The sequence below is a fragment of the Pelecanus crispus genome, chromosome 12 (genome assembly GCF_030463565.1).
Source record: "Pelecanus crispus isolate bPelCri1 chromosome 12, bPelCri1.pri, whole genome shotgun sequence".
In the NCBI taxonomy this organism is placed as follows: Eukaryota; Metazoa; Chordata; class Aves; order Pelecaniformes; family Pelecanidae; genus Pelecanus; species Pelecanus crispus.
In genome coordinates, this window is record NC_134654.1 from 1,898,845 (window position 1) to 1,923,447 (window position 24,603).

General features: G+C 51.0%; 1 protein-coding gene across 4 annotated transcripts in view; it reads left to right on the forward strand.

The window, feature by feature from the left end:
- MSI2 (musashi RNA binding protein 2) overlaps positions 1–24,603 on the forward strand; it is a 263,332-nt gene that overhangs the window by 222,660 nt on the left and 16,069 nt on the right. For 2 of the 4 annotated variants that reach the window (XM_075719664.1, XM_075719665.1), the window contains exons 10-11: positions 3,070–3,144; positions 19,341–19,403. In XM_075719664.1, the coding sequence (XP_075575779.1) occupies positions 3,070–3,144; positions 19,341–19,403 (138 nt within the window). Of the gene's footprint in view, positions 1–3,069; positions 3,145–6,761; positions 6,803–15,776; positions 15,800–15,846; positions 15,860–18,168; positions 18,193–19,340; positions 19,404–24,603 lie in introns of those variants that run through there. The other 2 variants (XM_075719667.1, XM_075719668.1) reach the window with 2 other exon arrangements.

Below are 24,603 nucleotides of genomic sequence, written 5' to 3' on the forward strand. Positions count from 1 at the left end.
AAAGAGGTCGGTGTTACCTCTCGGCGGTTGTTTTCATCCTGGAAGCAGAGCCTTTGCTTTCCCCTGGGAGACCGTCCCTGCACCGAGCGGTTGCTCGCACGCTGCGGTGGTAACAGACTCCGTGGCCGCATCAGGCGTTGCCTCCGCCGAGAGCGCGACAGCCGGTTGAGCGTGACCGACGGGTGGTCAGCGTGGTGCTTCCAGCAGCCATCGCTCTCGCCTTGCCCTGCCCGGAGAGCATCCAGCGCAGGGATGCATTTCCTGCTGCGAAATGGGGCTCTGCAAGGCTCCCGCACACGGGCTGGAAGTTCAGGCAGCCGGCAAGGGTGGGTGCATCGGAGCTGCTGTCCTTGACGTCAGGCAGGGGCTGGGTGGAAGCGGTGGTGCAAAAGCAGTTTTGGTTGTTGGCTTGAGTTGTGCTTCCACAGGCAGGAGCGTCTCGCTTCGGAGGAGGTAATCCAGGCAAAACTTGGATTTTTGGTTTAGCCACAAGGGATAATTAGAGAGATTGATCGTTCCCCGGGACTAGTGAAGCAAATAAACTGTTCGGCGCCCAATGCAGGATGAGAATGGCATCTAATGGAAATGGTGGTAGGTCAGCATGGCCATAATTTGGCTTGATGAAGCATCCACATGGGCACGGTGTTAATGCGCTATTGATATTCAGCCAGGCAATTTCCCCTGCGTGGATCGGGCTTTGACTCGTTAGAGCAGAGCTGGGCACTGCAGCAGCAAATGAAGAGGAAAATTGAAGTAATGTTGTATTATAAATTTATGATTTCATCTGCCTGACCTAGAGAGTGTTGAGCGCTGGCGATGCAGGGGAGAGCCCCCCAGGCAGCTCCGCCGGTGCCGCTGCCGTCGGGCACGGCCGTGTTTGGCCGGGGCGAGCCGGGCTGTTGCTGCGCGCTGCCCCGGGTTTGGAGGCACACGCGCCGGGGCGGGAGCATCCCAGGGCAGGGCAGCGGAATAGGTGGCATCCTGCACCGCGATGCCAGCCCCAAAAACGCCACGGGTGCTCGGACAGCTGCCACCCACCGCCGTGCCGGTCCGGCACGCCGGTCCCCTGCGGCCCCGACAGTCGCGAGCTGACAGGTCTGCTTCAGAATCATTCAAATTGGAATAAAACTTAATTTTTTCCAGTTGGCCAGGAGAGGGGCTGCGGTCAGATGCCACAGAGCGATTTTTCGTGGTGGAGCTCACAGTGGTGTTAATGGCGCTACTTACTTAGCAAACAATCCATTTATCAATATTGTTGTTTTTTTTAAAAAAGGAAAAAAGGTTTGTAAAGCTTAACTCTGAAAGATCTGATTTAATGACAGAGGTGATTAATTTCTAAGGGAATCCAGCTGTTGAGCTGTGAAATAAATACACAAGGGCTAAGCAGTGTGTACATATCACTGAAAGCCGCAGCGTGCTGTCCTGGGATCGCAGGGCTGCTTTCCCCCGGCGCTGCTTAATCCCGTAATCAAAATTCATGCAAGCATTTTTATCTTCGACTTTTAGATTGTGATTAATAGTACGTTATATGTATATATAAATCTAATCAGAAATGGAGGGACTTGCTGTGGCAGAAAAATAGCTGTACGATGTATGAGTATGTTAAGGAATAAATAAAAGCAGAGATAGGAGACCCCCAGAAGAACCATTCACCTGCTGAACCTCTTCTCGGGGTCCAGCCCGGCTGCTGCTGGCGTCACCGCCGAGATTTCCACTGGCTTCAGACGGAGCGAGAGCAAACTTTTCCTGATGGATTCTTGGTCTGGAGAGGTCTTTCCCTGGAGACTGGAGGAGCCTGGGTGGACCGGCTGACGCTGGCAGTCGGCGGGAGCGTTGCGCAGCATTTATTGCAGCGACAGCTGCGAAGGGTGGTTCCTGTTTTTAAGAAAACCGAGCAAGGAAATGCTGAGGGTCGGAGGTGAGGTTACAATTTTAGGGAATCTGTGCAGGGCAGCTTGTGACATCGGCTGTATCAGTTTGCTCCCGGTTGTAGCAAACGGCCGCGGTGGGACCAGGAAGGCTCTTTTGCGTAAGGGCTGGGGAGTTAAAACACGGGGGGGGTCGCAGCGTGTGACCCCTCGGCTGCTGCCGGCCCGCGCGCGTTCGGGGACTGGCGTGACCTCCAGCACGTCCGCAAACCTTCCTGCTGCCTGGAGAGCGAAACTGCGGAGCTAACGGCCCGCGGCGCTGGCGAGGCGCGCGCCGAGCGACGCGGTGAAGCCCGCGGTGAACGGGCTGGCAGCGGGGCGGTGGTGCCGCTGTCCGTCCAACGCCCGCGGGCGGACCCCCCGCGCCCACCGCCCCCCGCGGGCTCCGCGCTCTGGCCGCCGCCACCTTGCACTCCCAGCCGCCGCGTTGGAGCGGGCAGAGCTGCCGCCTACACGCGCTTGCTTCGGCGTCTTTATTAGCGAAATGATCTCGAGCGGCGTTTTTGTCGTCAGAAAACTTCAGGAGCTGCCCGAGGTTGGATGCGTTCCTGCGCGTACCTCAGAAATCGCTTTAGGAAGCAGTTATCGTACCTGGGTTTTCCTTCCCTGAAAAATTAAAAGCTCTTTGACTCTGCGGCTCATCGCTGTTGCTGCCTCCAACTCTTTGATGTGTTAACTGTTGTCCTTCACACTCCTGGGTTAAAGAATTACTACTGCCTTAATCTCCAACTGTCAATAGCTCTGAAGCAAAGTACATTCATTGTAAGCTCTCCAAATGTCAGAGCAAACCTGTGTTATGTGTTTAGCCTTAGCATTTGGCATTTACTCTTCCAGCTAACAAGTATGCACAGTCCTTGGACTTCAGATACCAAAGTGCATGTTAATTACCTGAGTGACAGGTCTCACGCACAAAGCTGGGCAGGCAAGCTCTAGATGTTTCTATCCAAGATAATAACGAAACCTTTCTGCAGTTTTGCATGAGCGGAATAAATCTTGGGGCTTAATACATCCTGTAAAATCAAGTCTCGCCCATCCTCCATGTCATTTTGCATTGTGTTTGTAAACAAAAAGCCTTTATTAATCTTCAAACTTCTCTTTCTCTCTCTCTTTTTTTTTTTTTTTTCACGTTTCTGTGATCAAGGTTACCCGAATTTTGTTGCAACATATGGCCGAGGATATCCTGGATTTGCCCCAAGTTACAGCTATCAGTTCCCAGGTACGTACATGTCATTTGCAGATATACTTTTTTCCCCCTCTTTCCTTTTTTTTTTTTTTTTTTTCTTTTTTCCTTTTTTTTAAATCCATAGCTGCAAGCTGAGACAGGCAAGTCTGCAGGGAGCATCTCACCCAACAACAAATTTTTTTACTCTTTTAAAATAGATATTTCTATATATTTTTTTTAAATACGTTTTTACTAACGTGTAAATTGGTACTGGTTATTTGAAAACAAACTTCTTAAATGAAAACGTAAGGCAACAGAGATAATTTAGGAGCTATTACCCTCCCTTTGATGGTTTTTTTCCTTTTATATATATTATAGATACATGCACAGGCAGACACGCACGCACGCACGCAGAGACTCGCACACACATTCCCATACTATCCTGCGGTAAGTGCGTCCTCGTTACAAGCGCAGTCTTGGAGTAAGAATTCCAACCTTCCCGTCTTCTTTATCGATATGGCCGGGGTCCTTCGTGGGACGGTTTCTAGCCGTGTGTCGATGGTTCCGTTTGCCTTCGGGCTGGTTTCCCCCCTTCCCTTGGCGGGGCTGCCGCGGGTCGGGGCGGCTGCAGCGCGCTGCAGGCTGGCTGCGGGGCGCAGCGGGGATCACGAAAAGCCCTTTCCCGTCGCGGCACGTCCCGCAGGCGGGGCTGGCACCGCACCGGGCACCGTTTCCTTTCCTTTCGCCTTGGGGTTTCCCGGGCGGCTCAAACAACGCGACGCTGCTGTGTTTATGGCTTACTAATAGCTGAAGCCCACCCAGACACGGCGGCGAGGAAACCCCGGTGCACCGTGCATTCCGTTCATGAGCACGCTTGCCGCGGGGGTCACACGGGAGCGGCCGCACCGCCTGCTGCCGCGGTGGCTTGGAAGGGGAGCGGCGGGAGCGCAGCGCTGCTCGGGGTAATCGGGAAAGGGGGTGAGCGCCGGCGGGTGCGGGAGGGGCAGCAGCTCTGCGGGGAGGAAAACCGAAGACCCTCACGGGAAGGTCCCTTAGGGTGGGTGAGGGTGCGGGGGGATGCTCGGCTCTACCTGCGGCAGAGGTGCAGCCTCGCGTTCGGCGCTAGGTCGTTAGGCTGGAACCTTGCATTGGAAGCATACGTAATTAACATCCGTAAGACGAATACTGTCCTTGGGACGGGGGTTTCTGCGGAGCTGCTTTCTGCAGGACTAATAACACCAAGGGAAACAGTGCTGTTAGGGTGGGGTTTTTTTCTTTCAATTGCTAAACTGTACAAATGCTAGAGCTCTGCTTCAAACTCATCTGCCTCTTCCCCACCTCTGCTACCCCCCCCCAAACCGGGCCAGGTTGGAAACGAGCAGGGTGCCGGGGCTGGCAGCGGAGCTGCCGGGGCGGCGTGCCGGGCGGCGGCGGGCGAGCGGCTGCTGGCGGTGCTGAGGCCGCTGCCCCCGTGGGCGACGCTGCCGCCGGAGCCAGCGGGCAGAGGGCCAGGCTGGCGGGGACGCAGCCGCCGGGGGCTGGATGGGAGGAGGCGGCTTCGGAAGGCGCTCGCGTGTTGTCTCACGCGTTGCTCCCGGGCCCTCACGACTCCTTGCAGCGGCTGATTCGTATGAAGACAGCTAAATGAGAGACACCTTTGATAAGTTAAATGATGAAAATCGGCAGAGCTTAGATGACTTTAATTATAAACACGTCTATAATGAACATGTCTGCCAGCTGACAGCCGAGGTAGCGGTTTGACTCTAGCCTTCGTTATCTGTATTTTTATTAAGGGCCTGGTTTTTCAAAAGAGGCCTTCCAGTTATTTGCTGGTTGTTCTCAGTCTCTTGCAGAGATTGAATGTGCGGAAGAAAACGGAAGCGGATTGTCGCCACTAAAAAGCGGGTGCCTCTCACTGCAGGCACCAGCTGTGCCTTCGGGAGCGGGGCAGCGAAGGAGCTGCTCCGAGTGCTCCGTCGCCCTGCTTGGATGTCCCTGCCCTAAAGCTCTGCCCGTGTCGTTTGCTCCGCTCCCGCTCAGATAATTTATTCCTTAGCAGCGATCAGAACCCTTAACAGAGCTGTTAGGAGGTTTTTTTGCAGATGTCTTGGGGCTCCGGTCTCCAGAACCACGACCCGTCAGAGCGGCGCGGGGCGCGGGACCCCCGCTGCCGGGCGGCACGGCGCGAGGGGTTTGACAGCCGTGAGCAGGTCGGGGGGTCCCCCTCGCTGGAGCCAGGCGTTTGGGGGGAGGAGTGTTGGGGCCAGAGCGCCCCGTGCCGCGGGAGCGAAGCTCAGGGTGCCAGGGAGCGTTTCGGGAGCGGGTCAGGATTTGAGGACAGGGACGCGCCAGCGCCGCTCGCGCCTGCCGCGGCAGCAGCGGTGGAAGTGAGCGCCGCTCCCCGGGGTCGCGTCTGCCGCGGCTCGGGTGCCTGCGCCGCTCTCCCCGCTCTCCTTCCGCCCCTCGCTGCGGGTGGGAGCTGCATCCTGCGGCACAGGGCTCCCGCAGCCCTCGCTCCCCCTCCTCCAGGCGCCGGTGGGAAGGGATCGAGTAGGCAGCCTGACCGACCGGCCGTGGGGAGAGGCGTTCAGTGCCACGGGACGAATAGCGCAAGCGTGGTTCCAGCACATAGTCCTCCTCAAAAGAGCCCGAACCCCCGCACCCCTTCCCCTCGTGTGTTTTGACGCCTGCAGAAGCACGCGTGGGGCCCGTGGCATGACTGTGGCTTGGAGCGTGAGACAGGAGCACGTGCGAACGTGGTGGAGAGAAGTCCGAAATCTGCTTTTTTTAGTGTTGGCGTGCCCAAGTGCTCAAGCGTCATGATTCGAAAAGAAAAATACTTGGCCGTTTCTGCAGGAGCATCGCAGGCAGCGTGCCTGAGAGCTTGGGCTGCCGCCCAGCTTCGCGGTACCTAAACAGCGGTGGCGTTGCGGCCGCACCGATGTGTACGTATAAGTGCACGTACAATGCGTATAAATACACGGCTGCATTCCGGTGGTTCGTGATAGAGGAGAGCTGGCAGTGCTTTTTGCTACAGTACAGTTGTGTCGTGGTCCTGTTCTCCTGCCCCGGGGCTGCGCTGCCGTAGCTCAGCCCGGCGGGACGGGCTGCAGCCGGGGCTGTCCCCGAGGCTGTCGTCGCCGCGCTGCGCTGCTCGCAGTCGCCGTCCCACGGGGCTCTGCGGCGCCTCGGCACCTGCCAGCGGGACTTGTTCCTGTCGCTCCTTGGGTTTCGCGTCCTACTTACTTTTTTAATTTTAAAAAAAAAAGTGAAGTGCCCATCTGAATTGAACTGTGCGGTTGGAATTTACTGTTGTCCGAGTGAAGCGAGGCTACAGCCGTCACGATCCACCTGTTTGCGTTTCCATTTCCGTCCGGGGTCCGCACGGTCCCCCGGACGGTCCCTCTCCCGCATCCTCCGCTGTTCCCTATCGGCACGGGGACGGCCCCTTGCTCCCCGGGCGAGACACACGCAATCACTTTGGCGACTGCTCTATCTTCTCCCATCACGTTATTTTTTTTCCTCTAGGCCTTTATAACTCAGTACATAGCCTTTTTTTTTTTTTAATTGCAATCACTCCCTTTCTGTGTCTTTTTTTTTTTTTTTTTTAATTTCTGGGACTTATCTTTTCAGTTTAATCTATTAATTTCTGTTCTTATTTCACTTTGCAGACTATTTGCCGATTTCACAAGACATAATTTTTATCAACTAGTTCTTAAAGATGCATAACAAATTAATCGGGGTTTACTACAGTGCTAATGAGAGAGAGAGAGAGAGAAAAAGCCTGGGTGGTCCATGTTTAATATCAATGTCCACTGAAAAATTGCTGCTCTTACTGGCTGGTTTGATTGACTGGACTTTTTATTTTATTTTTATTTTTTTAAAGGCTCCATATCCTCACTGCTTTGAGTTTGCTTTTTTTTTTTTTTTTTTTTTTTCCCCTCTGCTTTGTTATGAGTTTTTAATGCCCACTTGGAATGTAACTCACAAGGATTGGGGTTAGGGGCATTATGAAGGCATGACTTCTCACAAACTTTTTAGAAATAATTTTATCAAGGAAGCAAAAACGGTGATTGGGTCTCACAAGCAGCCCCAAAGAGAGATATTGGCGCTTTTTAACACAGAGACGTCCGGCAGTAGCACAAATCATAATTAGGGTGGAGCGAAACTAGTGTCTCCCGTCACTGGGATCATTAGCAACGCAGGGTTTAATGATTCAAAACGAGTGCCCTGCGTCTGCAAGCGTGACCCTGCGGCGCTGGCTGCGGGCGCAGCAGACCCCCGCGTCTTTTCTCCTGTTTCGTTCGCTTTGGGTCGGTGGCTCTTTCCAGAGCTGCCGTAATCATGCAAGGGCCGTGGCTAGAAGCCACCAAAAAAAGGGCTTAGAGAGTTTCCGCACCTCCGGCAGCAATCCCCGCCCCGGCTCCCAGCCGCTCACCACCCCTCGTCTTGCAGCCGGCCATGCTCTCGCATGCTCCGCGCAGTCGCTTCCACTTCCAGACTTTGCTTGCAAATCATGGGCAAATTACTGAAATTCTGGCAAGAGGGGGGAGCTTTCCCCTGCTAGCTTAAGCTGTATCGCGCCTCTTCATCTCCACCCAAATCGCAGAAGAGCTGCAAACTTACGTGATAATGCCTCCATCCATTGGCTTTATTTTTAAGACAACCAGATTCTGGACTTTTGGGTAGGAAGCACGCATCGTATTTAAATTCTGTTTTTCTTTAAGTGTTTCTACCCATTTTATAAGTTTGTGAGAAGTAAATTGCATGCTTACAGTAGAACTGTAATGCATTTTAATGTTTGTTAATCCACTTGTTTAAAATGTCAGTGTCAAAGGCTCTACAATACACGGCTATGCTGTTCATTTCATTAAAGATGCTTGATGTAATAATTGGTTAGTTTTCTTTTTACTTTTCTGCAGGCAATAGCTTTTTTTAATCTGTATGGCTTCTTATTATTTTGTTTGGGTTTTTTTGCTATGAATTGCTTTGCTTTTGTGAACTTGTCTTAGTGTGCATGATTTGCAAACATTTCGGCTATTGTGAATTTTCTCATTTTTTGTAAATAGTCCATCTGTGCTTTTCTTTTTTTCTTTTTTATGACTTTTTTCCTGTAAGTAACTGAGGTAGAAAATAATAATAAATTGTTTACAACGGATGTGCTGTGTTGCTGCTCTCTTAGCGTGCAGTTTTAATATTTTGGTTTGGACGCACCAAATAACCAGTACCAATGACAATTTAATAAAAGAATAAAACAACCATCACTCAAAGCGTGTGACCCAGTGTTTGAAGAATCTGCAGATGAACGGTTACATACGAGGTGTGTTCGCAGCAAAAATTAAAACCAAAAAAGACGACAGTGCGCTTGTAACTGGGGGGAGAGGAGTGACTCCGTGTTAAAATCGCAGCGTTCCCAGCAGTCTGGTCTCCCACCACTGTGGTCAGTGCAGTCCGTGCCAGCAACCGAGGCGGGTTTAAGCACCAAAGCCATTAGAGCCGTGTTAGAAACCCTTGTCGCAAACTCTCCAGCACTAACGTGCGGGAATCTCTTTCTGCTGTTTGGAAGTGAAAAGGAAAACCAGGTAACTCTTGTGGCTGTGAGGAGGTCCCTGGCTGGGATGGCAGCCGGTGGTCTTGGTGCAGGCCCCGCGGTGGGACAGGTACCGCCGGCCGTGCCTGCAGGCCGGGGACGTTGCCATCGCTGCCTTGATCTCAGTCGTACTGTCTTCCATCGTTACCTGGATGGCTGGGGATTGTCAAAGTTACTTAGAAGCCTTCAGCTCAGGCATTTATTTTTAATTTTTTTTTTTTTTTAATTAAGGGTTTGTTTGCTTGTATGTTTGTTAAAGCTTATTAAAACCTTTGTATATGGGGAGAGGTGGGAAAACCAAATATTTTCACAAACTTTTCAGAGCTCGGGAAAATAGACTTGCTTATTAATAATGGTACTCCATAGTCCTCGAAGCCCAGCCTTGGGTCACGCTCCTGCAGTGCCTGGTGCTGTGAAAATGCAACGCAAGATCGGTTCGAAGTCTAAACTGATGGTTTTCGTTATTATGAGAGCATTTAAAACCAACTTTCGGTTAATCTATAGAGCTTAATTTAGTTTCTTTCCTGATACCAGTCACAAACTGTTCGCTCGTCGGCCATCAGTGCCGGGCAGGAAGGTATTCTTGTGTAAAAGTTATTTGTGATGCTTGCCTAGTAGGTCTAATAGTTATTTTCTGGGTCAGGAAAAGGAGCTGGTACCAAAGACAAGGGTAATTGTTATAATAATGACATGCTTAAGGCTTCTTTTTCATAGTGGCTGAGGGAAGGAGGTGAGGTAAGGAGGTTCCCGTACCTGTTATTTAGGGCAGCCAGCAATATTAGGAAGCTGCAGGTTGCTCCTGCAGGTCTCGCTCTCGGTTAGTAACCTCCTCGGGGGAGTGCGGTGGGAATGGGAGGAAAAGAGCGTGTTTGTAGCTCCAACAGGCTGCAGAGCTGACCGCTTCATCTGCAGCAAGGTGCCACGCTCGGGAGGCGCAGCTTTGCCGCCTTGGGTGCGGTCTGGCAAGGTGTGGGAGTTGGCACGTTCAGCTCAGCAGAAGGAGCATGAACCAAATCCCCGCAGAGGGCTTAGCTGTGATTCTGCCAGTTGATACCAGCCGAGGTCTGGCTCCCAGCGTGATGTGTGTGGTGTTTCAACGACCCCGAGCCACGTTCTCCTGTACACGAGCACCCAACTATCGACTCTGGTGACGCAAAGCGATTTTAAAGCGGAGATGCTGCCTACACATGGCTTCTTTACCGGTAGGGAGTAGTGAAGTTAGTATTCATAAGAGTCAAACTCTGTAAAACACTCTTTTAAAGCACTGTTCCGCAAGTCTAAGACTTTATGACATTTAGTAATGGGAGCAAAGTTTGTCTGGTCATGATACTTTACTGATCAAACTTACCATTAAGAACGAAGGAGAAATTGCTGGCAGCTGCGCAATAGGAGGAGGAAATACAAAATATATTTTAAACTGTCTGTGCAGTTAGTTAAGCCTTGTAACAGTAAGAGATGTGGAACGAAGCTGGAAATGTTTCTCACTCCTTTGTCTAACCCTTCCTTAACTGCTTAAAATCTGCTCTAATCATCCTGCGCTGCATGCTTTTTTTCACCTAAAACACATTACTGCATCTGCATGGCATAAAATGGTTTACAAAGTGCATTTGAAATCTGCTAGAACCACCTTAATTACCACTCTTCAAACCTCTCCGTTTCAGCCTCCATCAGTGAAAACAAAGGCTATAGACTGGACCTGTTTTAAAATTAAGATTTGGGGGTTCTTTTGCTGGCGGAGGGCAGGCTGAAGAGGGACCATTCACGTTGCAGGTGCATCCCTGGAGCGAGGAGCAGCTGGAACTGCAGACAGCAAACTGAGAAATTAATATAGCAAAGCCCATAAATTTCCAGCCAGAAGGTACTCCTTCAAGTTCTGCTTAGGTGACAGTAGCTTTTGTCTCGACGCAGGAAAAAATGGTGTCTAGAGCTGTTCCCTGGGTCCGAGCAGGGCTTAAGCGGCTTTGCCTCTCAGGCACATGTTTTTTCTGAGAAGGGTTGCGGTTTTTTAATGTTGCAGAGAACTGGTAAAATTCCTTTTTCGCCTCCCATTTCCTCCACCCCTTAAAATAATCTCCTGGATATTAAATTAAAGGTGAGGTTTTCAAGAGATAAGCTGTTGATCTGAGGCGGTGGTCCAGCTTCCACCAATTTCAACGGCAGCAGAGAGTGCTCAGTAAAAACGCTGCCTGTCCCCCTTCTGCCACGTCACCTCTGTGCAAGTGAGGTTGCTCCTAAGATTTCCCCAAACAGCACGTCTGGCTAAGGACCAAAGCTGCCCAGGTCCTTCCCTAGGTTTTGCTATCCTGATGCCTCGAGTAACTGCTTGAGCAATGAGAACATCCTGAACACGGCACTTAAATGCTGGTTGTCCTATTCTCAGCGCTCACCGATCCACGCACGGAGTTTGAGACAAGCTTTGACACTTGGGGGTCGTTGCCCTGAAAATGAGTGATGGTAAAGGGACAGGGAGGAGAGAAAAGGAAAAAAAAAAAAAACCCAAACCTACGGGTCTCTTCAGGTCTCTCAGGAGCTCTTTGCGTTTTGGGGTGGTACTGCAGCAACAGAGCTCCTGAGCGATCGCTTCTGCTGCAACAGGCCACAGCTGCAGCAACTGGGAAATGTAATGAGGATAATTATTCACAAGAGTAAAGAGGCATAACGCAAACACACATGTATGGAAGAAAACATGGATAAGCCTATAGAAAGAAGAACGTGGGCTGGTAGTGGCAGTTTTGCTGTAAGGAATTCCACGTGTCCGAGTTAGCCGGAGCACGCCGGCTAGCCTGCTTTCATGCCTTGTGCCTCTGTAGGTCCAATTGTAAAGCTCTTAAAAATTGGAAGCTGGGGGGTTGCAAAGAACTTGAAGAGATTAGCCTCCTTACAGCACAAGAACATTCAAATGGGAATGTTTTTCAGTCACGCGTGGTAGTAGAATTTCAAGCTGATAATGAAGTAGCTTCCAAGTCCTCCTTTGCCCAGAAGCGGTAATACGCAGTCGCTGCAGTGATGCCCTAAAGGTTTCTGGGCTCAGCATCACAAGGCTCTCCTCTGACCTTTTCTATAACGTGGATTATGAAATACCCAGCGGCACTTCCTCCAGCAGCGGGAAGTTCCCCGTCCCTGCCGGCGACGGCTGTTGCGCTCGGTGAGCGGCGGCGGCGCTCTGAGAGGGGCAGCCACTCGCGACTTCAAAACACGTAGGTTGTGGAGAATTTCCTACCCTCTGATAACCTTGTCCTCTGATTAATGATCTTCTCTTTTACGTAGTTGCCTCTCATCTGCCTTGAATGTTTCCAGCTTCAGCCTCCAGACATGAGTTCTTTTTATGCCTTTGTTCATCGTCAAGGATCTGTCTTCTAATAATACTTATCCAGATAGTTTAGATCATTCGTAAAAATTTAAGCATGCAGTTTAACCAAATAGCTCATTTTCTGTACCATCGAAGCAACTGAAATGAGGCTTGAAGCAAATCAGTGCCACTTTGCTGAACTTGAAATATATGCCTTAATGCGGTTCCATCTAACCTGCCCTTGTTCATTCAGCAGCAGGTGACTGAAATTCAGAGCTTCTGTGCCGCGTGACAGCTTGGGTACAGTGAATTCACAGGTATTCCTCCCCCTGCGGTGATCGTTTCATTTCTACTTACCTTGTTTATTAAAAATCGATAGTAAATGTTTGGCTTTGGGCTTTAAAATGAGAAATGCTTTCATCGGAGCGATCAACTTAGTATTAAACAGAATTACTTGCTTTTAGGAGGCGATTTGGGCGAGATTCTCTTTCATCCACATCAGCTGCATTCACTTGAAGCTCATAATTCTCTGTGTTTCACCAGTTACTAAATTAGGGAGAACCCAAATTACAGATTGTGTTCGAGTGTTGGATGGTGGGAGGTATAGTTTTCATAGGCCACATTTGAGAAGTAGAGCGGATGCCTTGAAGCTGCTGTAGGATAGCAAGAGTTTTGAGGTAGAGTAAATAAACGAAATCGGCTACCAGCTTTCGCTTTTCGGTTTGCGGTTTTTTGAATAAATAGTTTCCTTAGAATAAACTATTTGCCTTTGAAAAGTTTCCCAGTTTTCTGTACGGTGAAATAACTGCAAAAGGGTTATTACACTTGAAACAACACAGAATGATAATTTGGAGACAAACAAGGCTTTGTCTCGCTGATGCATAAAGTAATTACTGGGCAAAAGTGCATCATTCTCATTTTAAAAACCGTGGCCTGAGAGTGGTAAACAGCTGAAAAATGGGTCGTTTACTGTACATAAAGTGGAAGTGCCAAATTTTAAATTATCTATATTTGGGGTTTATTGTTTTGTTGAAATTCCAAAGCAGAAATATTTGTTCATAATAACATCCGTCTGCAAACACGCATCCGGTGTGAAGCGCATTACGGGTGTCTGACGTTGAGAATTCTACAAAACCTTGCCACGCACAGTATATTTTAAGCAGCGGATGACTGTGCCTTGAATAACGCAGTGGGCTGCTTAATGAGGTTGCCATTATGCATGATGCGCTGTATCTGAAGTTCGCTAATTTTCTGACCTGGTGAAATAGATTTTCATAAGCTTGATGTAACACGGCGTATAAAGACAAAGGGAAACACTTAATGGGGCTGTCACAATAAAGGATGCTGAGCGGGCTTGGAGATGCTCAAAGTGTTAGTAGACTTGATCAAAGGCTTAGGAAAGAAATTCGCCGTTTCCACAGAAGTCTGCCCTACACCGTGCTCGGTCCCTTCTGGTTGCTGTTGCACGGACGGCGCTATCCCACCTCTTTAAGGACAAACCAGGGTCACTGGTGGGAAGCACGAGACGTTTCAAGCAGGCCTTGTAGCTGCCTCCGCGTTCGCTTCCTACGGACTTTGGGAGAGCTTCGGTAGAGTCTTCAATCAAAGCCCAAAGAGTTAATCGCTACTAAACCGCGAGAATGGGTTGCGAATGATTTGGTAGAATCCCGGTCTTTCATCAATTCTAGATGAAATTTGATTTCTTTGGGTATATATTCTGCTCTGAATATTGAGGATTTAGTTGTTAATCTAAAGCTTGAAATGGTAGCGGTTTTTTTTCTTTCTCATTCTTGTTTCCGTATAGAAAGGGAGGGGGAATCTGAGTCAGAGAGGCCTGAAAGATGAAGGTTTTAAACATACAGGGATTGTTTTGGGATGGAGCTTTCCCTTGTGCATGCTCACCATTAAAGACTACATTTTTGTCCGGTAAATTGGACCCACGCCTGCCTGCCTTCAAAAAAAAAAAAAAAAGCTACTAGGCTCTTCTGCTTCATGGTTTTGAGTCTCTGATACTTTTGAAATGAAGCCTAAAGATCCTACAAAGAGGATAACACTGCCTAATGGAAAGAATAATGCAAGCGAGAACCCATTTGAAACGACAGCTGTGAGCCTCGCGAAGCTTTTCTGGGCTGATCAAAGCTGCTGGTAACGTTGTTTGAAAAGAGGATATCAGTTTCCCCCTCTCCTTTTCCCACTCAACCTGCAGATGATTTTATATTCCAGACTTTGCACTTTTTTCCTGGGAGATCAAGCGAACCTCCGAAATGACCGCCGCTCAGATCAGCACGCTGGGGAGCACCGTCGGCGTAAGAGGCAGAGCGGTTGTGGGGGGACGTAGCCTCGGAGTCGGATCCCCCTCGCGCGTAGGGCCCTCCGAAACGCCCCGCACAGAGACGCCGTGACTTTGCGAGACTGAGCCACAGCGTTCAGCTCCTCTGCCAACGTGTGCAAATGCTCCAAACGATCTGCAAGCAGAGAGGAAGGGGTTTGCTTGCTAGGCCCAGCTTTATGGTGGCTTTTATTTTATTCTCCGTGCGTGTCCCGTAATTTTGGTTATTTTCTGAAGTCTGGTGCTGGAGTCAGGTGATGATTTGAGCATCTCAGCTTCCGTTTTTATTCTTGTTTTAAATCTCTGTGCTTATTGCTAAAGTCTAATCGCATGACCTCGTGTGCCCCAAGTGCTTTAGCCATTTGAAGCAGAGAAAATTCTTTGCATGATCTTTTTAGATGTAAGAAGTAATTTCATGATCTTTGTGACTTCTTTTTGGTTTGATTCCTATTGTCTGGCTCTTTGTAGAGGACAGGGTCTTGTGTCCTTTGGGGATGCAAGGTATTTGGGGTCTTCAGGGACTGAACAGAGCAGAGCAGGTCTGGTTCTTGTGTTTTTTCACTCAGTCCTGGTCGCCTTGTAGCCAGCTTCAGGCTGGGTTAAAGGAGAAATCGGTGGTTTGAGAAGGGAATGATCCCACCGGAGCGGGAGATGGAGCGGGGCAGAGACCTGTGGAGGGAGCGTGCCCTTCGCTGGCAGCCCCTCGAGTCCCCCGGAGCGTAGCTCTCGCCGGATTTGTTCACAAAGCCCCTGGAAGATCCGCTAAATCCTGGGCTCTCGGCGTTCTCTGCTCGGTAATGCTGAGTGCGAGACGGCGGGGCTGAGTGCTGGGTGCCCAAATGCAGCGCTGCCGCTCCTGGGCACGGGCCACCCCTCGATCCCCCCCTTCTCCCAAACTTATTTGTGCCTTGGAGGAGGCCGTTGCTTGCAGCCAGCCGTTGACTACATCTGTGACCTTAGGGCAAAGCGTTTAAAAACAGATGTGTCCATCTTCCCTCGCACGAGGCTGCTTCGGTATTTAAAGTGAAACTATTGATGCAGGAAGCAGAAGAATTTATCTGTGAAAAATTGAACTCCAAATACTGACTTTAGCTCGTTCGGAGCAATAAGAGAGCATGAAATTGATGTGAATCCTCGGGGCTTTCCTGGACAGTGTGCGAGCCCATTGCAAAACATTTATTGTAAAATATCTTCTAATTGCAATGCCTAAAGTGGGCACTTTTGTCCTTTTGAACAGCTTTGGTATCTTGTTTTCTCTAGGCAGTTATAAGCAGCGGATACACAAAGAAGGACAGGGATCGTTTCGGCAGGAATCGGAGCGCCTTAAACAAACGTGATGAATGAATGGATCTCTCCCTCCACCCCTTTTGATTTCCCAGTTGACTTCAGAGAGCGGAGGGCTGGGAGGGAGCTGGGCTGGCGCCGGCTGCGCTCCCTGCCTGGCAGGCAGTGGGATCGTCGCTGGGGGTGGGATCCAGAGCACGCTGTGGTCCGTACTCCAGTTGACTTCAAGGCGCTCTGGTCCGGGCGCCCATTCCCGGCACCCAGTTACCTCCAAGCCGTCTGTTAAAAGTGAACTGGGAGCGTGCAAGCCCCTTGGCTACAGGGTGCAAAGAGCCTGCTGATCCCCCACAGCCCTCCGGGGTCCCCCCACGCCCAGCAGCCCTGCATCCCCAAAGCCGCTGCTCTGTCTCCTGGAGAAGCCTGCACTTCCCAGGCATTGCTGAGGGAAAACAGCGGCGCTGGCACGTCACACGCTGGGCTCTGCCCCTGCTCTGGCCCTCGGAGGTGTCCCCGGTGCCCCGTGCCGGGGTCCCCGTCAGTCAGAGCGGGATGGATCGCATCCAGCTCTGCCGCTGCCTGGGGAACAGCACCCGGGAAGGTGCCGCTGGGGCTCGGCGGCTGCGTTTCACCCTGGTTTAAACGCTGATGCCAGGGGAGGGCAATGCGTGCAGGCACACCGCCTCACCAAAGCATCAGTGGGGTCTGGGGGACCAGCAGGAGGCTCCATGGACAAGCAGGTTCCTTCTGGGGGCCTGGAAACCAGCAAAAGTGCCTGCTAACGCTTTCCTCTTCACTGAAGAGCTGCGGATACCTCAGCTCTCAAATTTTAATAAAGTGGTGTGACAACACAGGCAGAAGGGTGATAGAGGCAGCGTTTTCTTGCAGTACGCCGAGTGGGTTCAGTGTTAATTGCACTGTCACTGTAGTCCTACTCTTTGAAGTCTTCAGTGGTGTAGAAGTTTATAAACAATGGGAGGTGATAATGCAGTGTGAGGAAAGTGCTTAAATAATGCTATAGCGTTGGTACAAGGGGAATTACAGAGATTAGTGGTGGAGCTTGAGACCAGAACCTGTGAGAGCCCGGCTGCACCCTTGGCCGTCTGCAAATGTCGTTCTCAAGTCATTTTGCTTCTTTGTGCCTCGTTTTATCCCATCTGTGACATGGGGACGGCGTCAGCTGCTGATCGCTGCTGAGAGGTTCGGGAGCAAACAACCACCCAAGTACAAAGGGAAGTTAGCACAGTCGTGAGACGCCACACAGCATTAATGCGCTCAACAGCGTGATGACAGGGAAATTTGTTTTCAGCGGGACGAGCTGATTAATGCAGTGCCTGGCAAATGTCATTTCAGCGTGGGGGACTGATTACTTTCAGAGCGTTGGATTGATTTAGGGATCCTCCAGTGATGGAGCCAGCCTGTGCGTTTGTATCGGTAAGGAGGTTTTTGCCAATCTCGATAATCAATCCCTGTTTCCGTCTCCCGCTCCTGCGGCCGTAAGGGCCGCGCAGCCGTGCCGCTGCCGCTCCGCCTCCGCCCGGCTGGCCGGCCGCAGCGTTCCCGGGCAGAGTGCGAGCAGCCGATCACACTTGAGTTGTTTGGAGTGCCATGTCACGCAGATGCTTTTATCTCAGAACTGGGATAATAGCTTTCTTTGGAGGTGGAGGGATTAATTTTTCACACATCTGTCCACTGGAATGCAATAACAGATCCTTTGTTCAGGCTCTTTCTGTGGAGTGCCTTCTCCAGCCTTGTTATTTCATTCTTCTTTTGCATGGCAAAACTTTTTGTCCTGCATTTCAAATAGATACTGAGCGTCCCTGGCAGTTGAACAAGAGAAACAAACTTTCCAGCCTTGTTTTTTATGCTGTTTTCAGGGGATGCTTGGTGATGGGAAGGGTATTTGATTGGTTTTGGCAGAGGCATTTTATTCCGTGGAAAATCCACAGCTCCTCTGATCCCTTGCGGATGGTTTAGGGAGCCCCTGGAGCCTCCAGATGAGAGATTTGCTGGTGGCCAGCTGGTCTCGGACGTGCCATGGGAACGCTGAGGACGCTGCTCTTGGGACGTGCGCCGTGGTGGGCAGGGAGCGGAGGAGGAGAGGCTATAGGGACGGTGCCAGCTCTGCTCCCGCCTGACCCACAGCGGGAGGGCTCGGGCATGGCGCTGCAGGAAAACGAAGCCCCAGAGCCTCAGCCCTTGTCCTGCAGGTGCTTTCCCCGCTGTTTGGAGGTTGGTTTGACTGTAACACCAAGGTCTTCTCACTCGAGCATATCGCAGCTCCGGCCCTTAACGTATATCGGGGGACCCGACCAGGGTCGATGGCTCCATCACCAGCAAGAGGGAATTTAGCACTTCGGTATTTGGTTATAATATCCCCCAGTCTGGATGTGCTTCCTCCTGCATCCCACTCCGCAGAGATTGTAGCAGTTCATCAACATCATAAAAACAAACAGGTTCACATCGGCATTAAGGAACAGGATTTGCTCTGCGGCGCATGGGCTCTACGCAGGGGGAGCAGCAGCCGACAGCAGCCTGGGGTAGCTGTGCATACATTTACCTATACTATTTTTTTTTTTTCCCCAACAGCCCTATTACCATATTTAAATGCAAGTATGTCTTTTTTTTAATTGATATTCTAAGTAGCTTCAAGTCACTCTAGCCTAGTTTTTCTCTGCTCCTTTCCCCTGGTAGATCACCTGTAGCTGAGACGATAGTGCTAGAGGTAGCGGGCTTGTAGTCTGCTCATTTCTCTGGGTCTCGCTCTCTCCGTTCCTTTGGCTCGCTGTTCTCTTTTTCTGTTGCCTCAGTTGTTTTTCTGTGGTTCTTCAGCATTGCAAAGCAGCTGTGATCAAAGTCCTGGAGCCCAGGTCCCGGGGTGGTGACTACCCTGGGGTTGTCCTGGCGGGCGCCCGGAGCGGTCGGAGCTCCCCAGAGACCAGGAACCTCCGAGGGTTTTGTTGACTTTGCAGCAAGGGGGCTTGGGGTTCTTGCTGATATGGACCTTGCCATTGCCTTCTTAAAATGCATATATTTAAAGTCAGAGCCTCTGGCAGATCTTTTGAATACCAATTAAGTAAAGAAACTAAATCTGCACTCTTCCTAGCGGCATTTCATTCATCTGTAAGGGCTCAGTCCTCCCGTAGCAGGGTGTATGTCTTAGAGCTCCTTGATCTGCGGCTGTTTTGCTTTCAAGAGCTTTTTTTTCTTTCTTTCTTTCTTTCTTTCTTTCTTTCTTTTTTTAAATTACATTCCAGTGAATTTTTTCTGCTTGATCCCAGCAAATCTGTGATCTTGACACGAGGACCTCCTCGTATTTCCCATTACTGCTATGTCTGTAGATCAGCACGTTATTATCACTTGCAAATAAGCAAAGAGCAGAATCCCCTCGTCGTTTTGCGAAGCGGTCTGACCCCAGTCGTTTTGAGAGTACGGAGGCATAAGCTGAGCGCTGCAGGCTCTGCCGCCAGTATAGCCGCCCCGGCTTTCGCGGCGTGCCACGTCCAGGCGCGCCGTCAGCGGCACGCGCCGCCACGTTCCTCTTCTGCCGAGGGGATCTGGGCCGCCTTTGTGCCGGCAGAGACCACCGGCAGCGGGCACCTGGCGAGGGCTCGGCTCTTTCTAAACGCGGTGCCTCTTGCTGGCAGGGAGAGCCGGGACGGCAAACCTCTGGAAACGCCGTGCCCTCGGCGGCCGCCCCGCAGAGACTCGCGGTACCCGCTGGCTTCTTTCTTTACCCTTCTCCTTTTCTCCATGGCCAGGTTTCCCGGCAGCGGCTTATGGACCAGTAGCAGCGGCAGCCGTGGCGGCAGCAAGAGGATCAGGTAGGGGGGCCCGTGGAAGAGCAAACCCTCAGAGTGCAGGGTCAGGTAAAAGCTCTGTCGGTATTCTGTGTGGCTGCAGCTCTCCATCATTTCTCTGATTTTCCTCACACTTATCCTGGGGACCTGAAAACAAAACGATCAAAAAAAAAACCCCGATTATATAAGAAATAAGTAATCAATCCCAAACCAAACCCAAACTACAAGCAGAGGCCACGGGGCCTGGAGCACCTTGCAGGAGATTGGCGTAAGAACTGCCAAAACCAGGGTAGATATTCTGATTTGTTTCTTTATTTATTCCTTTATTATGTTGGTTTCTTTCGTTGGTTTAAATTTGAGGTTATAAAGGACACCCCGAAAAAAAACCCAAAAACATTTGTGTTTTCGAAAAAAAGCTTTCGTTTCTCACGGAAAGCTGGCGGCGGGGTGAGGTGGCGGCGGCGGCCCCGGGCGCTCCCGCCGTGCCCGGAGCCGCTCTCGCCTCCTCCGCCGCAGCCCGTGGCGAGGGGCGGCCTTTGCGGGGCAACCCCCGTGGCGAGGGGCTGCCTCCCCCCTTGGGGACGGCGTCTTCTGCCCGCGCGGGGCGAACGCCGACGCTCACGCTGTCGGCACCGAAGCGCCGCCGGCCCGGCCCGCTTCGAACCCCGGCCTGCTTCCGTGAGGAACGTCAAAAGCTTTTCTTCCTGTCCTTCTGAAAACTTTTATTTTTTTCCCCTTAAGGGAAATAAATAAATCGTCGCCAATTATTACCTTAGGTTTTAAATTTAGCGAAACACGCGAATTAGTGCTTTGCTCAGGTAATTAAGCGTTCAGTACAGCCATCAGCGAGCTGTTGGCTTGGCAGCGCCCGCCGCCGCCTCCTCGGCTCCCCGGCCTGCCCAAATCGAGCCGTCATGGAGCCGCTGCCGGCCCCGCGCCTCCTGCGCGGCCGCCCCGGCTGCCAGCCCCTCGCCGGGCCCGGCTCGCCGGCGTGCACGGCGGAGGCGCGGGAGCGGAGGCTGCGGCGGCGGCGGTGGCTTTGCAGCTCACTCATGGCGCGGTCCTGAAGCCGCGGGTTTCTCGGTGCCTTTTCTGGCAGTCCCGGTGGGTTAACCGGGCTCTTCCCGAAAAGCCCCGACTAAACCGCTGCGTGAGGGGTTACGAGGAGGGCGCGGGCCCAGGTGTGTCTCGAGTGCGAGCCTGATGCCATGGAGGCCAAAGAAAGACACCAGGAGAACTCCGTTCCATGCAAACTGGCACTGCTTGCAGGCTACAAAGGATTATCTGTACCAGTTTCATCTTGTGGCATGTAGAGAGCGCCTAAGGGGTGACTTGCCAGACTGGTTGTGGGGATTCCCCGTCTCCCGGCTTTTCCTATTGCCCCCTTCACGAAGGGGCGACAAACCCAAAGAGAAAAAAAAAAACCCAACCAACCAACCAAAGAGATTGGTTTTTGCATATGATTTCAGGAAAACAGACTTCATTGTTTCTGCCTCTTCCTCATGTTTTGCCCTTCAGGTTTTGTTTTACGTGCAAACAGACCTGGTGAGTTGCCCCTTAGCAAGGCACAGAGGGTTTGGCTGGATTAACGTTGCTTCCCTGATTTTTTTTTTTTTTTTTTTTTTTTTTTTAATCGGAGTGCTTTTGGTGCCCATTACAACTGAACTGAGCATTGATCAATTCTGTGCCTGAAAATCATTCGTCTTTAACTTGAGTGTCTTTTGGTTTTTCTTTTGTTGGGTTTTTCCGTTCTGTTTTTTTCGTTTTCGTTTTTTATTTGAACTTGCAATACGAAACTAAATCTAACCCTAAATTAACAACACCCTTTCTGGCAAGTTTAAAGAGCAGTATGGTGTTTGGAAATGTCTTTCAAGCCTCAAAATTGCCTGTGCGCACAAAACTGGCAAAACCCCAAAACTGAATCAAAAGAGCCCCCCCCCTCCCCAGCCCCGAGGTCTCAAGGAGGAAGATGGGTTTGTCATCAGCCCGGCCCGACGGCCGCTCACATTTGCAGCGAAACGTGCTCTGGGAACGGTGGTTTACGTAGAGTCATTTCCATCCAAAGACGGTTTTCGGAAGGGACATCCTGGGTTCGCCACTTCCATCCAGCAATGGTAGTGAATTGTATTCAGGAGCAGTAGAGTACGATCGATCTTGCGCTACAGTGTATGGGCCCGATTCATTACAAGAAAAATGGTTGGGGTTTGTTTTTTCTTCTTTTCGGTTGGGTTTTTCTTTTTCCTTTGCAAATTTGCACAGTCCTCCTTCACGCGTGCCCAATCCAAAAGCAGAGTGCAGCACAGTCGGCCCTTACCGGCCCCTTTCCGCCAGTAAATGGAAAAGAGCTGGAAAACGCCCGGGCAGGCGCGTCCCACCGCCCGGCCGCTCGCTGGGGAGTGCTTTGCCCAGAGGCTGCCGGAGACGTCCCCATGGCTGCTGCCCCTTCTGCAGCGCTCCGGCCCCACCAGCTCACTCCCAAATTGACCTCCGCTGCTCTCCGGCCCCATCCTGCCGGCTCTTCCCCACCTTCCTGGTGTCGCTGCCGGCGCGGTGGCTCCGCAGCACCACGGCTCGGCCCGGGCGCCGGTGCCCGCCGGTGGGGCTGAGCACCTGCGGAGAGCGTCCGCCTCCGGGCATGCATCTTGGTCTTCCAAGGAAGCCGCAGCCCTTTCGCTCCAACCCCCTGGGCTGCGGTGCGCGGGCACTGACCGCCTTGGTTTCTCCCCGGGGTGACGTTCCTCCTCTCGGGAAAGCTGCCTGCTCACTTACCCGCGCAGGGAGCAGTTACCTGCACCGGGGCAGCGCCTGGCCCCGCTTCTGCGCTGCCTCTTCTTCCCTGCCCTCGCCCCTTCTTTTTTCCATTGCAGCGCGTGAGGACGCGGTCGCCCGTTTACCTTGCTAGATAAATAAGTTCTTTTATCTATCACGGTGGCTCTCTCCTGCAACCAGCAGAAGGGGACGTTTCCCCCTACTCGTGCTCAGTGCTGCTCATAAATTCACGTCTAGCTTAGCAGGTCACGTGTCGGCAGGGTGAACGCCGCGACGCTTCTCTTTATAAATCACGTGCCCAGTCGACATCCCAGCAATGAGGCGATAGCTGAGGTCCCTCGAGCAGACGGGGGGGGTTTGGCCACATCCGTTCATGCCGGGTGGGACTGTGCTGCCGAATCCCTCAGCTGGTTTTGACAACCTCATCCATTCTTGTATTTTTTTTTAATGAATTGGGACCTGAGCCACGGAAAACGAGCAAACTTAAAAGTCTGAATGCTGCAAACTCCTCCTAGACAACTTCACTATCAATGTCACGTTTCTTTTGAATTCACCTGACATATTTTACGTGTAAAACATTTTTGTCGTGTAAATGCTTTTTTTAAAATACAGTCATTGGGGGGGGGGGGACATTTTTATCTTGCATTTGACATGGGAGGGGTTCATTTGGCAGGAGAGCGAGACAAGGAAAATTTGGCAGGAGAGGGTTTTCGTTCCTTCCTCTTTGGTTCATTGACAAGTCTGAGATTTTTCCAGTTCCCAACCCGTTGCCACCAACTATTCCTCCCTGAGGACTGGAGACAAAACCGATACGGCCGTCCGTAATCCAGCCCCAGGCGAGCGGTGCAGGCTCCCACGGGCACGCCTTGCCCGCCGAGACGGCCGGCGGCACGCAGCGCGGTGGGACAGCGCGGTGCTGCGGCGCCAGGAGCTGCTCCCCCCGCCTCCCCGACCCCCGGCACACCTGGATTTTGGGCGCCAGTCCCGGCTTGCCAGTGCTGCCTTTGAGCCCTGCGCCCCGACAACCCCTTACTGTACTTTATACTTGCCAGCTATAACAAATCTCGTAACGTGAGCTACTGACCTTGATGGTGAGTGTGAGCAGTTATGTTTTGTTGTTTTCTCTCTTGCTTGGTTGGGGCTGCTGTGAGAGAGGGTGTCTCTGAGGCATACTTTCCGGCCTCTCTTACACTCGGACGTGCACACCTCCTCTCAAACACTCTTCTGAGCGCTCTCAGCGGGAAGGTTTGTCCACACCTATTAATCCTCTCTCAGTGTCCAGCTTCTTGTTAGTAGCAGCTGGTTGCATGTTTTTTGCTTGTTCGGACGAAATGGTTCAAGAAACGACTCATATCAACTCTTGAGAAATGTCTCTATTTTTTTGTACACTTTCTTTCTTTTGATGTTTTTATTAATTTCCCTTACTTAAAAAACAAAACACCTGTCGTCCCGTAAAACATTTCACATCTCCCCTTGCCTGTTCTTAGAGTGTATGTATCTGTGGGACTGAACTAAATGCATGCACTGTAGTAGTCGTACTGGTAGCAGTAGATGTAGTTGTAGAACATGCATTGTTGAGTTGATATTATAGGTATCATCAACGTGAACTAGCGTGGCAGTTAAAAGCATAGCCTTGGTCTGATTGAAAGCGTAGGGCTATCAATACAGCAGAGAGCTGCTGACGGCTTGGATCCATAGTACCGGATTTGTTAAACCCCATTATCTGGAAGCTTAAATTGAAGCCGCAGGCAACCTACACCCTCTGTACAAGAACCCGCACATGCTGTTACGTTGATAGTAAATTTGCCTCTTTTTTTTTTCAAATTAAACCTCCTAGGAATTAAAACGCTGACTATAACTATATTCTCTTATTTTTATTTCGTATTTAAAAGAACTTAAGATATTTTTAAAATCATTTTACAATCATGGTTTCTTCATCAGCCTGTTACTCGTCCATATTAGCCCATAGACTCATTCGTTGGCAGTCGTAGACCAGATGTGCCAAACGCAAATCACTCCATTTGGGTATCTAAATAATACCGTGTGCGTGAAGCAGCTTCCCGCAGACTGTCCTGAGACACAAAGCAATCGTTTTTAGGTCATAAACCTTAAATCTTGTTACGCAACAGAGACTCTGAGCTAGTGGTGGGTCGTACTCATTGCCATGTCACCCAGCTTAAGGGAGCATTTTTAAATGAAGGTTTAGCATCGCATAAATATCAGCACGAGGAGTTCGAGGCAAGTTCTTCATCTTTGCCGTGGAGCCAGCGAGCGCCTTTGCTTCTTGTGCCCAGGTTTCTGTGCTAAACTTTTAAAATTCTTTCACAGAGGAAGCTGCAGTCAGTAAATTTAACAGATGGTAACTGAGATCCCAAATTAGGCTTTTGTTTATTTGTTTAGTTTGTTGCTTGTCAGAAAACATCCTGCTGGGAGTAGAAAAGATACTGTATGGCCT